This window comes from Silene latifolia, chromosome Y (assembly GCF_048544455.1).
Source record: "Silene latifolia isolate original U9 population chromosome Y, ASM4854445v1, whole genome shotgun sequence".
Lineage (NCBI taxonomy): Eukaryota > Viridiplantae > Streptophyta > Magnoliopsida > Caryophyllales > Caryophyllaceae > Silene > Silene latifolia.
Window position 1 is genome coordinate 112,913,900 of NC_133538.1, and position 18,167 is coordinate 112,932,066.

At 35.1% G+C, this 18,167-nt stretch overlaps 1 protein-coding gene and 1 long non-coding RNA gene across 3 annotated transcripts; one reads left to right on the plus strand and one right to left on the minus strand.

The window, feature by feature from the left end:
* The first annotated feature begins 10,516 nt into the window (after positions 1–10,516).
* LOC141634284 (putative mediator of RNA polymerase II transcription subunit 26c) lies at positions 10,517–13,750 on the plus strand. Of its 2 annotated transcripts, none has more exons than XM_074446510.1 (10): positions 10,517–10,678; positions 10,779–11,274; positions 11,548–11,616; positions 11,750–11,832; positions 11,943–12,019; positions 12,161–12,222; positions 12,617–12,650; positions 12,740–12,852; positions 13,171–13,255; positions 13,398–13,750. In XM_074446510.1, the coding sequence occupies exons 2-10, from the start codon at positions 10,876–10,878 to the stop codon at positions 13,502–13,504; spliced, it is 1,029 nt and encodes a 342-aa protein (XP_074302611.1). In that variant the 5' UTR covers positions 10,517–10,678; positions 10,779–10,875; the 3' UTR covers positions 13,505–13,750. The 2 variants fall into 2 exon arrangements, with proteins under 2 accessions (XP_074302611.1, XP_074302610.1); XM_074446509.1 differs by having other exon boundaries at positions 10,571–10,685.
* A 1,704-nt stretch (positions 13,751–15,454) lies between these two features.
* LOC141633487 (uncharacterized) lies at positions 15,455–16,057 on the minus strand. Its single transcript, XR_012538246.1, has 3 exons — positions 15,958–16,057; positions 15,738–15,854; positions 15,455–15,636 (listed from the first exon to the last, which is right to left on the minus strand). It is a non-coding gene; the product is annotated as an uncharacterized LOC141633487 (long non-coding RNA).
* Positions 16,058–18,167: the final 2,110 nt, after the last annotated feature.

Sequence of the window (18,167 nt, forward strand, 5' to 3'; positions counted from 1 at the left end):
ACGACATCTATGAAAGAGCTACCAGTCCTGCAACCTGATTTTGCTTACTCAAAGGCTGCTGCTATTTGACTTGGCTAACCACTAGGATCGGTTCATCATTTTTTCTTTTAATCATTATCCTCTTCTAACTCAAGATGGTCTTTTCCTTTCTTTAAGCATCTATTTTTCTACTTTTCTAATTAATTTTGTGGGTGGCACTCCTCAGATTGCTGCAAATTTTGTCGTACTTTTCAAAACACATTAACTTTGTCAATCACATAAACTACATGGGTGGAATCAAAGTTACTTGATTTAGTATACTGAAGGCGATATGGAAACGATACTGACGATAACTGTTGTTTTACCTTCGTTTTCTTATTCTCCTCGTCGTTGTCATGGGTTCCACCACCGAGGATCATTAATGGTGTTTGAGTGTATGGAGAAAGCAGAGAAGTTTAATGGTGGATTAGGTGAAGAGGCAAGGGAAAGTTTAAAAAGAGGGATAATAGAGGATTGAAAAAGAGGAGTTAAAAGAGGTGTAAAAAAGTATTCACTTGTTTAGTAGGTAGCCGGTCAACCAATTCTAGTATAAGAGAAGTAGTGCAATTGTTGGTTTTATTGGTAGTTACAACCGAGTTTGGAGTCTTTTGAGAAGCACCCTTATTATTCAGAGTATTCGCATTAAATAACCCAAATAGAAAAGGCTAAACTTTGTTTTACTTAAAACAAACTTTGTTTTACTTAAAACCTGGGGTATGTTTTAGCACATTTGAGGAAAACTTGTGAAGTGAAAATTAGCATATAATTTCCCAAAGAGCCGCCCTTCATTATTTCAAAAAAACAAACTGAAAGCCATCTTTCAAAACTAAGGCACGAATAGTGTAATATCCCTTTAACTAAGAATCTTTAGCAAGTCTCTAGTTCCCCCCCCCCCCCCTCTCTCTAAAAAAAACCCTAAATCCTCCCCCTTTGTTGCCGCCGTTTTCCTCCTTCCTCCCACCGCCACCCAACCCTCTACCTTGTCGCCGGGGATGGGGTCTCTCAAGACCTTTTTCCGACGACCCGTCTCCTCTCTTCCGATTAACCCTCCTCTCCTTTCTTACCCACATCCGGTTCTGGATCGTACGGGTCTGCCCGTTCCTCTCGGTCTGCGTGGTGTATGTGGGCTATTCGGGTCTTATCGGACGAGTTTGTTGAGGTGGTGTGGCAGGGTGGTACTTGGATCTGGCGGTGTTGTGGGCTGGTAGGGAGGCGGTGGCTTCCGTTTTTTTCTCCTGTGTTCCGCTTTATTTCATTTATGTTTTTGTTTAATTTTCGCTTTCGTTTTTGTTTCGTCTCTCTTTCTGAGGGCTCTGCCCCCGTCTATCGGTGGTGTCCTTCTCTCAGTTTGAGAGCTTTCGTTTTCTGGTTCGCTTGCAGTTTTCTAATAAGTCAGCAGAAGATCAGCGTTGTTATAGATCGTTATACGGTTTTACATATTTTTGTTGGAATATGTGTCCTCCAACAATAATGCGATCACAACTGTTGATCATGATGATCACATGTTTAAGTCTCATGAAGTAATATTTTACTGTCAACTGGTCCACACATATCGGTAATGATTGGCTGACTAGAGTTTGACATTACTGTCGTGCGACGGTGGTGATCAGTTGATCCCCTAGGTCATACCTAAAGGGCAACACTCTTAATTGATCATTTAATTGATCGTATAACGTTACGAGTCAATTAAATTATTTAAAATTGACGGACAATTTTGGAAGTAATATTTACGTGTCTCATTGAAATTTGATTAAATGAGATACGGTCTGAGTGATCGAATTGTTTCATTACTCAGATGAAATTATTGTTTAAGGAAACAATTGAAATTGAATGAATTATTATAAATACAAGTTATTGTGATTTATAATTGGTAAAATATTATGGTACAAGTAATTGCGAATTACTAAGTCGATTTTTGTATATGACGTATTTTTATTAATACGTTGATTTTTAATATGTTAAAAATACATAACAATTTTATGTGACATGTGACATATTGACAAAAATAAAATGGATTCCATTTTACATATGTAAACCGAAATAATGGGAGGATTAGGAGAAATATTAGGTTTATTATGTTAGTGGTAAACATAATGATTTACCTACTAAACTAGCCATGCAAACTAGTTGTCATTGTGAAGACAAACTCTTGCATGCATTGGCTCACTCTTCTTCCCTCCTCTTCCCTTACCCGGTTTTTCATAGGAGCCAAACCAAGGGTTTTGCCTTATATTTTATCACTTGCACTACATTATAGCTTAGTGCATTAGAAAATTCATTCATTCATCAAAAATTAAGATTTTTTAGAAAGATAAAAACTTCCTTTTCTTCCTCTCTTAAACCGATTTTTAGGAGACCAAAACCAAATTTATTTTGGGTCATTTTATGCTAAATTAATATTGTACTAGTATTCATAATATTAATTTTATTAAGAGTGTGCTTTGGGTATTAAACTTTGGGAGAGATCCTATACTTGGATCTTTGTTCATCCATTGAGGAAAGCACAAGAACAAGAGAGAAGGAGATCTCTCTTGTGCCCTAATAAACCGAAATTCCAATGTAAGATAAAGATTTCTTCTTTATATTGTTTATAGTTTGCATGCATAAGATCACCAATTAATTTTATGATTAAATTATCATAAAATATATATGATTATGTTAAATATATAGATCTACTTTTCCTTCAATCGGTATCAAGAGCCATGGTTGTTTGCATGCAAATCGGTTAAAAGTTTTTCCGAGTTATACGATTAACATATAAAACTTGTTAAATTTGTGTTATTATGATATATCACGAAAATCATTATGCATGTTAAAATTTCTGGTCCTAAAATGTTTTTAGGATATTTTGGTTAATTTATGGATTTTTATTGTTCATATTATATAATAATGGCATTAAAAATATGATTTTATGAATAAAATGTCATTTTCGGACTAAAATTAGCTAAACTTCGAATTTTTCAGTGATTTTTGGATATATTGTCACATATATTATTTTGAGATGACCTGTAAATTTTCAAATTTTTTGGACTTCTTATACTCGAAAAATGGATTTTTCATTATTAAAATCGGATTTAGATGAAAAATAGGTTAATATGAGATAAATTTCGAATCTGGTCATAGAAATTTAGTATGTTGTCACATGCTATTTTACAAGATGTGTGTAAAATAATAGGCTATATTGAAGTCTTTTTGCATGATTTATGATTTTTTGAAGAAAAATAGCATAAATAGTGACTTAATTAGTGAAATATTTATAAAACATACTCTATGACTAAGGAAAAACATCACATGTTGCATTTTATTATCTTTTTCTGATCTAAAATTGAGAAGTTGATGAATATAATTTTTCTCATGTTTTAATGATTATTTTGTTAAAACCAATGAACCGCAACATTGTTTTTCCGGATAAATTTCGAAAACTTTAACCCAAGTTTTTGAACATTATGAGTGTCATGGTATTTTTCCAGAATGTTCATGAGTTTAAATTTTGAATTTTGAATTTATTTGAAATTTTGTGATTTATTTGAAGTTTATAGCTTATTTTTTGTAATTTTAAGTCCATTAATGAACAAATTTTAGAAATATGAGTTAATTATGGTCAAATAATTAGTGAAGACTAAATTTTGAGTCCTAAGAGGTTAGGGTAATTAACTTATGCATAAATATGAATTTATGTAATTTTTGTGATTATAAAATGTTGAATCACGCAAATCCGTAAAAACCGAGTAATATACGATATTGGCTATTTAAAGGCGATTTAGCATAAAATTGGGCATGTTCATACATATTATAATGCTTCATTTTCTTTATGATTGTCATAATTTTATTTATGTAATTTTGAATTATGTAATTTTTACTTAGTATGGCCTTAGTTTTTAATTGGTATTACCCGAAATGTATGGGAATATCGATTCGGTTGTAATTTATTGTGATCTCGTATCACCGTTTTGTAATTTAATAGATTTATTTTATTTTAGTTACAAATGTATAATAGGAAATTATGTAATTTGTTATGTAATTTTATTTATTTCGGAGTTCCCAAAGACGGATTTTTTCAAGATGGCGATACATAAAGACGGTGTTACCTCGAGATGCGTGCCACAACCGAAGTTCAAGGGACCAATGGAGTTGGTTTCCAAATATGTAATAGTTAATTAGATTTTCTATTTTAGGAAGGCCATACTAGGATTTATTTTTATGCTTTGGATTTTATTTATATGTCGCATGCATCGCTAAATCGCCATAACTAAAACATGCATCATCTTTCATCGAGTTTATCGACCGTGTCAATTAGAATTATCGTAGTTCACCACTTTAGTTCACTTAAAACATGATAGATAATAAATTGACATGAAATCTCGCTAAAAATAAATAATTGAGACATAGCTTACCAAATAGTAGAAACCATGAAAACCTATTTCGCGAGGGAGTGCACTCGGACATCCCGGGGTACAAACCTTGTTACGTAGGGGAAGTGGGTGATAAATGTCTATCCACCGAATTCGTGTTGATGAGGGTTTCATCGGCCATCCCGTGCCCAAATAAATGTGAATTTGGATCATGGACACATTTATTCGAAATTTGGATTGACCTCAACGGAAGTATTCGTGACCGTAGTCGCATGTGTTCCGGGCTATAGATAAACATAGAGTAAATTTATCGACCAAGAGTTCTAAAAGTAGAATCGATTAAGCGTTAATCCACCGAGTTATATTGATAAGGGTTTCATCGGCTATCCCGTGCCTAAGTTGATATGAATTTGGGTCTTGGAATCATTTATCTAGTTGGGTAGAGGTCACTAGAAAAATGTAATAAAACTTGTTTAAATCTTTTTACAAGTATTATTTTAAAACGACATATGTTTTACTCCTTCTATTTTGTTTTGTAGACCACTTCTTTTTCTCATAACAAATGGCTACACCAAACCCAAACGCCACGCCTCTCGCTAATTCATCATGGCTCCGATCCTTCATGGATCGATGTAAACTTGAAAAGAATGGGTCAAATATCTCCGATTGGGATGCCCAACTCAAATTAGCCGCCCAAGGTGACGACAAGCTTCGTTACCTTACCGAGGCCTCTCCACCCGAACCTACTACTAGGTCGACCGCCGCCACTAGGGAAGCATATGAGGCTTACCATAAGGAGTCCGCCACAATGAAAAACGTGTTGATATTTGCGATGGAGGCGGATCTCCAAAGGAGAGCCTTTAAAATGGGCACCGCTAATGAGATTTACTCCAAGATTGTGACAATGTTTCACAAACTCCGCGGATCGTCCAATATGAGGCGGCCGCGGCATTCTTTGATCTCAACTTCAAAGAGGGCCAAAAGGTTAGCCCTCATGTGCTCAAACTTATGGAGCTAGTCGAGACCTTGAAGATTCAAAAGGTTGAAATCCCCAAAGAACTCATTGTAGATAGGTTTCTACACTCCTTATCCAAAGTCAAAGCGTATGTTCAATTCCGGGTGAATTTTAACATGCAAGACAAGGATGTTTCTCTTGAAGAATTGCACAAGTTACTTGTGCAAGCCGAGAGGGACATGGGGTTAAATGTGAACCCACCAAAGGTTGTGCTTAACATAAACACTAAGAGCAAGGGGAAGTTCAAGAAGAATGGGAGGAAGGGTAAGAAACAAGCTCCCACTTTCACCAAAGCTAAGACTAACGAAGCTAGCACTTCAAAAATCAAGAAGGGTCCTCTTGATAAATGCCATTATTGTAATGGTGTTGGACATTGGAAAAGAAATTGTATCAAATACCTTGGTGATATTAAGGCTGGAAAGATCACTCCAGTAGGTAAATGACTATCATTTCTTTTATGTTTCTAATTCAACTATGGTATTGTGATACAAAGTTGTGATAATGTATCTCCCTTTTTATTGTAAATAGGGCCTCCACCAAGCAAAGACAAGGGAAAAGAAAAGCAAGCATGAGAAACCATCAAGAAGCTAGGAATAGCTTTCATGGAGCTTTGCTTTTTATTGTCTTATTTTATTCATGTTTTGGATTTTAGAACCTTTAAGTTTCCGTGTTTGACATGGAAAGGTATTTTGGATAATTGGTTGTATTTTGGATAATGGTGACTTGGTTTGCAACCCAAGTCACCCGTTTTATCATTTTATCCTTTGTTCTAAAATTCGTATTTAAATGCTTGCTCTTAGAAACATATGATTATTCACTTAAAGTGATCTAATAGACAAATATAATGACGGGATTCATTATATGTCCACATGCTTAAGGCTTGTGTATGATCATTTACAAAGTGATTTTGAGTCTATGAACTCTTTTAAAGGAATATCAATCACCAAGTACACTTACGAAATCTAAAACTATTAGTCAACCTATGAGATAGTTCTCCTTATACTTCAAATTCATTATTTGTGTCTCATATGCTATCTTTGAATCTATAGTGTATTTATTCTAAAGATAGAGTTGGAGAAAAATGAGAACACAACACACGAGGCAAGATAAATTTGTGTACTTGTGAAAATGAGATCTACGCAAGGTAGAATGATTTGAATGAAGGTATATCTATTTATATAGTATACCCAATAGATGAGATCTATGGTCTCAAGTAAGTTCTATATGACTAAAGAGACCAAGTGAAGTAATCATAAGAGTATGTTCTCAAGATAACTACACGAGGAGACCAAAAGAAAGTTTTGGAACAAGAATGACTAATGTAAAGTCTTAATTGACTAGTTTATGATAAAATTTTGACCAATAGTTTCAAACTTTACTTAAGAGCCTAAATGAATCAAAGTAACATACTAGTAATAAAAGAGTTGCAAGGATTGATATACCGATATCTTCAATAGCTAAGTTTTTAACCTCGCAAAAGTCATTACTTAACCACATTATGAAAATAAATTGGTTAAACCTCCTTCTGAAAGGGATATTTTGAAGGACGTGTATTAGATATTATTTATATTTAAACAATGACATTGCTACGTATCATTATGACATGAACGAATTAGAGATTAAAATCTCTTTCCATAAGGTTAAGATGAGACCTCTTCAAAATAGGAATTTTGAAAGGATATGATGGGAACATATATGGCTTCATCTTAATAACTTTGCAAAGCAACATACATTCCAATTTTGAAATGTTTTCGATTGAGTAATCAATTTCGAAACATGTGGAATTAAGTGGGAGTTTAGAAATTATCATGTGAAGACATGGAATTTAGTGGGAGCTATCATCCTTTGAATGTTTACAACTCATTACTCATTAGGAATGACGAGCTAATATCTTCTTTCACAAAGAAGTATTTGAGTTTTCAATTCTGGATGAATATGGACTATGATGAATCCAATTACATCAAGAGATATTGGATTAGTATTAAGAAATACACATCGTATCAACATACACATAGGTTATTCATGTAAATGAAAATGGAATTGCCATTAGTAGTCATGGTCGTTCATTGAACCTAAGAACGGTTGATCTCATGATCATTAGTAACTAATGTTTCCGCCATTAGAATAATCATGCACATGTCCAATGGTGAATCATATGCATAAGAGCATGATGATTCATTGGTAAGCCATAATAGAAACGTCATGAATTCTCGAGTAGAATCCGATGAGCGATTTCGGTGTTTGATAGAATGCTCTGTTATATGACAAGAGGTTGCACATATTAATGAAAATCCGAGCACATGTAAGGATTTATGAGAATCCTAAGCCTTTCAAGCTGAAAAGAGAAATAAGAAATTTGGAAAGATACTTAGTTGAATAAAGAAGTTGCTTAAAACTAATCTTTCCTAATATGCTAGGACTTGTGAGAAGTGCTAGGCTAATCATATTGACAAATTGTTGCAAGACTCTACAAAACATGTACCTAGTGCATTGTGTGTGGATGAAGTACTTGATCAGTACAAGTTATATCATTCATCACAAATTCGTTCGTTATGTGATAATCGATAAGGAAGTTCTTTCAAGATAAAGAACCGAAACCAAGGTCGGGAACCTTGATGTGTAATGGGTAATGTTCATGCTATGAGTGATAACATGAATGTAAAGGATAATATGATTAAGAAGTTTGAACACATGGACACGTAACATGTTAAACTTCTATTGCAATCAACAAGTGTTTACACACTTGCAATATGCATCACAAGGTTGTAATATGTATTGACTACTCGAGTGTGATGTCGACATTTGTCGTTTGAGTTTTTATTAACTCACCTTATACTTTGTTACATCCAACGGGTTGTAGAGACAATTGAACCCCGTTTAAGTGAACACGGATTAGCATTGTATTTGCCCATAGTTACTTACATGAGGTGACGTCTCGAAGTGACTAGAGTGTGATGCGATTGATGGCAAGTTCATGTGCCATAGAGTCATATGAGAATAGTCGATCACATAGGCGGACTGTTAGGAACATTTTGTCGGGCCTTATGACCGCTTATAGAGTTCTGGCAAATTTATATAGCCTGGTCGTGGCGAGAGCTGCTATAGTATTCTAATGAGTCGATTCTTTTGACTAAAGACTATTTGCCTAAGATGGCACAGTTTCAGATTAACTTTAATTTGTGTTACTACGACCTTCGTAAATGGGGTCAAATGGGCATATTTTGGATTATGATGGCTGTGGCTAGTCGAAGGGAATGAGTGCGATAGGAATTGTCCACCCCTAGTCAGGGTTATGAAAATATCTCAGGGCCACTTGAGGAGTAATGAACTGGAAATGCGTGGCCACGCTCGGATTGTATCCATGGTGGATTAATCCGGTCAATCAGTTATTCTCCAGATCGAGGAAACCACTCTCGATATGATCACTTGCAAATACGACCTGAAAGACACCTTGCATTGAGTGGGAGATAGTAATAGGACAAGAGAATTGGTGACGCACACTTGTCGAGAACAAGTGGGAGATTGTTGGAATATGTGTCCTCCGACAATAATGCGATCACAATCAAGATCATGATGATCACATGTTTAAGTCTCATTATAAAGAATACAATTGGGAAGTAATATTTTACTGTCAACTGGTCCACACATATCGGTAATGATTGGCTGACTAGAGTTTGACATTACTGTCGTGCGACGGTGGTGATAAGTTGATCCCCTAGGTCATACCTAAAGGTCAACACTCTTAATTGATCGTATAACGTTACGAGTCAATTAAATTATTTAAAATTGACGGACGATTTTGGAAGTAATATTTACGTGTCTCATTGAAATTTGATTAAATGAGATGCAGTCTGAGTGATCGAATTGTTTCATTACTCAGATGAAATTATTGTTTAAGGAAACAATTGAAATTGAATGAATTATTATAAATACAAGTTATTGTGATTTATAATTGGTAAAATATTTTGGTACAAGTAATTGCGAATTACTAAGTCGATTTTTGTATATGACGTATTTTTATTAATACGTTGATTTTTAATATGTTAAAAATACATAACAATTTTATGTGACATGTGACATATTGACAAATTGACAAAAATAAAATGGATTCCATTTTACATATGTAAACCGAAATAATGGGAGGATTAGGAGAAATATTAGGTTTATTATGTTAGTGGTAAACATAATGATTTACCTACTAAACTAGCCATGCAAACTAGTTGTCATTGTGAAGACAAACTCTTGCATGCATTGGCTCACTCTTCTTCCCTCCTCTTCCCTTACCCGGTTTTTCACAGGAGCCAAACCAAGGTTTTTGCCTTATATTTTATCACTTGCACTACATTATAGTTTAGTGAATTAGAAAATTCATTCATTCATCAAAAATTAAGATTTTTTAGAAAGATAAAAACTTCCTTTTCTTCCTCTCTTAAACCGGTTTTTAGGAGACCAAAACCAAATTTATTTGCTAAATTAATATTGTACTAGTATTCATAATATTAATTTTATTAAGAGTGTGCTTTGGGTATTAAACTTTGGGAGAGATCCTATACTTGGATCTTTGTTCATCCATTGAGGAAAGTACAAGAATAAGAGAGAAGGAGATCTCTCTTGTGCCCTAATAAACCGAAATTCCAATGTAAGATAAAAATTTCTTCTTTATATTGTTTATAGTTTGCATGCATAAGATCACCAATTAATTTTATGATTAAATTATCATAAAACATATATGAATATGTTAAGTATATAGATCTACTTTTCCTTCAATTTCCGATTCATGGCTACAATCAATCACGTCAGAAGAAATGGATACTCGTCAAGGAAGATTCGGAGACCCTCTTATGGATGAAAGCCTTTTGCGGCGAATCGATGATAGAGACTCTGTTGCAGTGTTTCATTCTTTGAACAAGAATTTATTTCCTATGATTGTAATCGATTTGTATCCGATTGAGCTCGGCATATGTTGTAAATGTCGTATGACTTTTTATCAATGATAATGATCTTTTCTCAAAACTAAGGCACGAAGATGTCATTTTGATTATAAAAATGAATTTCGAAATTAAAAGATTTATTTCAAGTGTTACAGACCAAAATGACGGTCCATTTTAGTGTTACCAGCGAATGTAACCGTAGGCTTGACGGTTACACCTTTACTTGACATAAAAAACTCTAAATCTTGGACAGCAAATATTCAATATTTCACAATAACTCCCCACCATATGTTATACAAATAATTAATCGCAAGTTTATACTGTACATTACATGTTCAATATCAAAATCAGATCTATTACATGTAAGCTGTAAGTTTAATTTTGGTTTTCAAGCATTAATTTAATATAATATTTTTTTGCATTGATTTTTTTTTATCTGATGAATCTAATGTTTTATTACAGGAGTATCTGATTCTGGGTTTGATAGATAAAGAAGAAATCTTTTGTGGGTTTAATTTAAATTTGTGTGATTTTTACTGTCTTTATAGTAATTTGGGTGATGGATTTAGATGATGTAAGAAGAATTCTGTTTAATTCAGAGATTGATATATGGAGTTTGATTGATTCTGCTATAAAGGTAGCTTCTCTAGATTATGGTGACCAACTTATAGCTCATAGAGATAGTATTGTTGCCAAACTATACTCAAATTGCCCAAATTGTGATACTGAAACTAGAGTTGAAACATCTAATGCCAATGGGTTTATGTCCAATGCCTCGGTAATGGCGGTTTTTGGGACGGCGGAGGAGGAAGATAAGGAGGCGGTGATGGTGAAGGAGAAAGAGGAGCATCACCAGAAGGAGTTGGAGCAAAGGGTTGTTGATGAAGATGATGAATTTGAGTATGATGAGGAAAAACGAATTTTTTCTATTAAAGAACAACTTGAAGATCCTAAACAGGTAGTTCTCCCTCAGTCTCATCATGTGTGAGGAGTATTATAATCAAACGTAAACAATCAATTGAGATAGAGGAAGCATTCTGTGATATCTAAATGCAAAAAAAAAGAAAAAAACAAGTTAAATGGGGGGTCGTCTTGGTGACTGTGTAAAGTCAGATGAGAAGAACACTGTGAAACAAAGGAATGCTTCTGTATTAGTAATTAGTTTATTAGTTTTCTTTCATTAATAGTTCTGAAAAGATTGATTTTGTGTTTTTGGTTGTTGCAATTTTAGACTGAGGATTCACTAGTTGATTTGCTTCAAACTTTAGCTGATATTGATATTACCTTCAAAGCTCTCAAGGTTAGTATGTAGCTCTATATATGTGATTAAGCTAGTTACTACTCCGTAATTGCGTAAATGATCAAAATTTTTAGTCCTTTACAAAATGTACTTGGATAAGTCTTCATTATATGTTGATTGATTGGTTTTGAAGGAAACTGATATCGGGAGGCACGTAAATCGATTGAGAAAGCACCCATCAAACGATGTTAGGCAATTAGTTAAACTACTCGTCAGGTTTGTTCAGCTCTATTCCAAGTTTATTTCAAGACATCTTAAACAATTGAGAGTTTATATATGGAGCGGGTTATTGATTTGGATTGTTTTTATGTTTGTTTTCTTGGTAGGAAATGGAAGGATTTAGTTGATGAATGGGTTAGGGCAAATACATCCAGTGGAGTTCATTGCTCTTCCAATCTTATTGGTCTTTTTCTTCTTTCTTTTGGTTTCATTTTAAATTTAAATTATATAATCATACTTATGTATGCAATAGGAAATTTTTTGTTACTTGGCCCTGAAGCAGTTTGGTTTCTTTGTAACGTACGAATGTAAATTAATGGTTCAGCTGATGGAGATTCGCCACAGCAGAACATTTCCAAGAATCATCCGAGTGGTCATCACAATCAGGTATAATATTCTTTTGCTATGGCAGTATGGCCTAGGAAGAATATGAATATGCTTAAAACCTTTGACCTTGCTTTCTTTAAGATTTCTTTGCAGTTCAAAAACTATAATTCATAACCTGAAGGGTCCCGCAAATGGCGGGGTATTTGTGGGGGGGAATATATACACCTTTACCCTATGGCCTATGTTAAACACTTAAACTACACCGGGAGGTTGTTTCCGTGTGATTTATAATTTATTTTTTTTCGAAATTTGCATTCCATGACCACAACATCACAATAAAAAGAGTAACCGTCAGTTTAATGAGCCCATTTTACTTTATTCCGTTGTAGTATTTGGCCCCATTGGAAACGGAAATTGCTCTGAGATTTGTGCATTGGCATATATTTCTTTTCAGGTTCCTGATTTTGGCTACTCACCAAATCCACACAGTAAGAATAGAACTTGATTCTCTAAATGCTTACAGTTGAAGGATATTATAATTCTGCCTGTTACTGTTTACAATTTTTTTTTCTTGCAGATGGAAGTTCCGGGTCTGATAAGTCGGAATATAAGCCTAAAGCTTTCTCGGCTCACACCCCTCCTCCACAAAGAGCCCCACCGGCTAAACAAACACCAGCTCTTCAACCCAATGTATACCTTTCAAAATTTCAGTATTTCATATAGCGTCGTGTTTGCATTTTTGCAGCTCAGCATTTCCGAAAATGTTAAATCTTATTTCCTGTACCATCTTAAAAATCATAAAATGTATTTCTAGCTGATGAAACTTCAATGATATGATCGAATTGTTTTCAACCAAAGATGTATTTCAACAAGAGGAATCCTTTGAAATAGTTATAAATCCTAATTTGAGAACCCTGTTCCTCCATGAAATACTATTGTTTGCTGCCTACTGAATTTTTTTGTGTTATTTTGAAAATTTAATGATCCAATTTTGATTGGGATATTCAGAGACAGAAACAAGTAGCAGCTGATCCCGATAGGCTGGCTTCTGCTAGGAAGCGGCTTCAGGAGAACTACCAAGAAGCGCAAAACGGTTTGATACTTTACCTTTATCAAAACAAACTGAAAAAAAGATCTGGAATACTTGTTTTCCACCTAGAAAGGTTCTATGATTTTCTTTTGAATCTGATGTTTCTGGTAGTTATTTTGCAATTTTTGTTTCATCTTTGTTGAAGCCAAAAAGCAACGAACAATGCAAGTGTTGGACATCCACGAGCTACCGAAGGGTAAGGCCAAGAATTCCTTCTTTGGAAGAAACAAAGGCGGTTTTCAAAGACACTAGCGATAGGCGATAAACGACGTTTATGAGATACAAACCCTCTTACAGTCGAGCAGTATAGCAAACCGGGTTGAAATCATCAAAATCAAAAAACAAAGGTTGAAAGAAATGAGTATGTATTTTCGCCTCCATTGGTCATGTTTGTTGTATGCTAATGCAAGATTAAAATAAACTGAATTATGAGGTTACACATATGTACGGAATTTCTTGCACTTTTTTTAGAAGTTCTGTTCAATTTTGGCAGTAAAATTGATGGTTTTATTAAGAGTCCATTTTTGAAATAATGGTCAAAAATAAAATATTTGTCGTTTTGGGTCGGTTTTGAAAATATTTGTCAAAATGGTGTCCACGTAGGCTCGGGATTTCTAGACCTGAAACACGCCACTACTAATGGCGTGTTTTGTGAAGGAAACACGCCATTAGCAGTGGCGTGTCTTTACAACAACTTTTTTCCTCAACTGACTGAACTTTAAAAAAAAAAAAAAAAAAAAAAAATTACATAAGACACGCCATAGGGAGTGGCGTGTTTCCCCTCCGAAACCCGCCATTCAAAATGGCGTGTTTGTTTTAGTCCATTTTTAAATGAAGTTTCTTTCCCTACCCATTATAAACACGCCATTGGTTGTGGCGTGTTTTAGGTCCAGAAATCCCGAGCTTACGTGGACACCATTTTGACAAATATTTTCAAAACCGACCCAAAACGACAAATATTTTATTTTTGACCATTATTTCAAAAATGGATTCTTTTATTAAGGGAAATGATTAAACAAGGGAATAATAATATGAGAAAAATAGGTTTTATTGTAATTTTATATATATGTTTACAAGACATAACCGTACATTATATAGTAACACATTGTCTATCTAAATAGTGGTTTGTAATTGTTATATATATATCAACCATTCAATATATAGGATTTCTATATTTAGTGTCTGTAATTTTTAACACTCCTCCTTGACACTTAGTTCTGGCATTCCAAGCTTATTTCTTAATTTTTCAAATTTTTGTTTTGTCAATGCTTTTGTGAAAATATCAGCGAGTTGTTCTTGAGTAGGGCAATACTCACTACAACAAATAAGGTAATTGGCGACCATATAAGGCGACTGAGAATAGTCGCCATTTAGAATAAAGCGACTAAGGCCCGTCGCCCGCACTTCGTAGCTAGGTTTAGTCGCTTTTGGCGATCGGTCTTAAATCGCGCCAATTTTGGCGACGATATTTTTTTAAAGCGGGCGACCAAATTGCGCCAAAATTGGCGACTACCATTAGTCGCTTTTTAGCGATCGCCATTAGTCGCTTTTAAAAAGTCCACGTCATCTCCATATTCTCATAAAAGGCGACGGAATTTGGTCGCCATTTTGGCGACAAATTTGGTCGCCATTTTGGCGATCAATTTGGTCGCCATTTGCACTTTTTTCGTCGCCAATGTCCCTGAAATTAAATTATGGTCAGAAGGTTAGCGACGGAATTCCGTCGCCAAATGCCCAGTGTCCGTCGCCAAATTTACATGTTTTATTGCCTAAAAATCGTTTTGACCTAGCCAAATACGTAAAACCCGCAAATAAACCAACACAACCAAGAGAGAACACATGGGAAGCCAACACAACCAAACTTGATAAAGAAAATCAAGTTCCATACACACAACTACGAGTTCTACGAGTTTTGGTCATCTAACATTATCCGGGAATAACTACGAGTTCTACTACATAACTACGAGTTCTACTACATAACAGGAAACTTGCTCCCGCTCCACTACCACCTCCATAATCGGGATCTCTAGGATCCTTTGGTTGCGGCGCCACCCGGTGTTGCAATTGGCGAAGAAGGAGTTCATCCGTTCCATTTCCTCCTTCATCCTCCTAATTTCATCATCTCTCTCGGCATCCCGCCTCTCCCTCTCGGCATCCTGCCTCTCCCGGGCGGCTAATTGAGCTTGGAGCACACTCACGACACTTGGGGTATAAGGTTGTTGTTGGGAGGAAATTGACCCTCTTCTTCTTGTAGGAGGGTAGAAAATCTCCTTTGCCGACCCAGCTCCATACACATCTCCTCTTTGGAACCCCTCAACAAGATCAAACCATAGCTCATTGTCATCAATTTCCGGGTTGTTCTTCCTACGGACAAGGAATTGTTCCTAAAAAATTGATAAAACATTAATGGTTAGAGGTTACTTATCTAAAAATTGATAAAACATATACTTTAAAAAGCTAAGAAATTTTTTTTTTTGACACTTACATATAACTGTTGATCTTTTTCCTTCGCGAAGATCAACTTGCCCTTGCTTGTCTTCTTTGCGTGAGTGTCAACAAAGAGATCAACAATCGTGGGTACCTTGCCCTTATTCTTCTTGGTCTTCCTAAAAAAAAAAAAAGGAAATTGTTACTCAAACATGATAATTAATGAGACTAATTAAATTAGAAGACTATTAAATTAAAAGTTTAGACAAATAACTTACATCTAACACCACACGATCATGAAAAGATTGAGACCCTCCATAATGAGTAGGCTCAACTTCCGCGTCCTTATCTCCTCCTTTCCTGTTGATCTTGTTCCGGCCGATGCTTCCTTGAACTCGGGATCGTTCCTGTACTTGGTATATTCCTCATATGACGAACCTATAACCAATAAAATAACAATTATTAATTAATATATTTTCAAAATATGTAATGAATTTTAACTAATTACGGGTATTAAAAGAAACTAAATACCTTTCATGAAAGATGGCGCCTTCTTCCTCCTAGACACCTTATACATGTTGTCCCTTAGCCTCTTCTTGCCAATGTCATTATACCTTTGCCAAACTAGGCGCTCAAGGTTGGTTGGCCAATAGAACACACGCTACAAAAAGTAAACACATAGATGAGAAACAAATTAATAATAAGGTAAAAAGAATAAATAAATTATATTTAATAATATATATTTTATAAATAGATACCCTAAGTTGTTGAACCACATCTCCTTATCTTCATCACTAGCGTTACTCCAACAAGTAACGCCGTGTGTCATGTTCTCTTGGGTGCTATTAGTCACACCACGAACAACTGTTTGACTTCTAAACCTGAAATCAAACATGTTAAAAACATAATTATATAGGAAAAAAAAAATAATGTATAATTAACATATGTCTAAAAAAAGTCATTTATTACTAAATAAAAAAATTACAAAATAGAATAATACAAAATTACCAAAGACCATTCGGATCAAGGATCATCCTGCCGTCAGTATGTCGGGGTACACCAACCTCCTCCTCCTCCTCCTCACTCACCTCCGTAGTAGAACGGTCAACGTCCTCCTCCTGCTCTCGGGAGCTACTACCTCCCTCACTATAGCCTTCGCCCTGCCTATTTCCTCCAGGAGTCATGTGTACTACAATTGAATAAGAAGTGTTAGCAAATATTACAGGATAATTATTATAAGATACAAAAAAATAAAACCTAATAAACAAGTATAAAAGAAAAAACAAGTATAAAAGAAAAAATAAAACCTAATAAACAAGTGTTACCAAATTTTGATATGTATACTTTCAATACCTTCTCTTACTCATCATCATCATCATCATCATCATCCTCATCTTCTTCTTCTTCTTCTTCTTCTTCTTCTTCTTCTTCCTCTTCCTCCTCCTCTTCTTCTTCTTCCCCCTCTTCTATCCCATCCCTCTCCTTATCATTCTCTTCTTCTTCCTCTTCTAACTCCTCATCCGCTTCTATCTCATTTGTATAAATAATTTCATCATGATCAACTGGGGACAAAACTGTTTCTGATACAACCTCTTCTTGGAAAAAAGATGTATCAACTTCTGATCGTGCCTTTGTTTTAAAAACGGCCCACCATTGCTTTTGTTGTCTATCATTACTTGTGCTCGGAAGAGATGCAAAATAAACTTGATGAGCTTGTTGTGCAAGTATAAATGGGTCATATTGAGAGTAGGTTCGAGTATGATTCACTTCCACGAGTTTGTAACGATCATGGACTCTCGTTCCAGCTACGGAATTATCCCTCCATTGAATCTTGAATAAGACGGTTTTATAACTCCTATCCCGGCCATTGTAGCACAACTCAAAGATATTCTCTAATATGCCATAATAATCATTGCCATCAAGAGAAGAAATAGTAACGCCGTAGTTGCATTTAGCCTTACTTTTGCCATAGTCAAATGTTTGAAACTTAAACCCATTAATTGAATATCGATTCCACGTCACAACCTTTCGAGAAGGACCCAAAGCCAAGCTTCTTATCACATCATCTTGAATATTTAGCTTACATACATGCTTCCGAAACCAGGCTGGAAATTGATCCTCATGCTTATGCCAAACATCCTCTCTGTTCACATTAGGGTGATCTTTAATGAAATCTGTCACAAATTGAGCTTCATATGGCTCCAAAACCTCACAATTAGATAGCACATAAAGGTGGGCACGGTTATACTCCTTGTCATCCAGAAATCTTGTTCCCCCAACTGATGAACACCCTATTTCATCCTGCATTTGGAAACACTTGGGTATACTTGTGTCTAGTTCATCCGCTTCATCAATATTCAAGTATTTTGCTTTGGTCTCAATATGTTTTTCAAAATAAAGAGAGCAAAAATTGGCAATCTCTTCCGTTAGGTAGGCATTGCATATAGAACCTTCCACACGAGCTTTATTACCAATTTTTTTCTTCACA

Excerpts from the sequence above, each read along its gene's own strand:
- LOC141634284 (XM_074446510.1), top strand. The coding sequence starts at position 10,876 with ATGGATTTAGATGATGTAAGAAGAATTCTGTTTAATTCAGAGATTGAT. Across the intron at positions 12,651-12,739 it reads CTACTCACCAAATCCACACA|ATGGAAGTTCCGGGTCTGAT; the intron begins GTAAGAATAGAA and ends TTTTTCTTGCAG. Across the intron at positions 13,256-13,397 it reads CTACCAAGAAGCGCAAAACG|CCAAAAAGCAACGAACAATG; the intron begins GTTTGATACTTT and ends TCTTTGTTGAAG.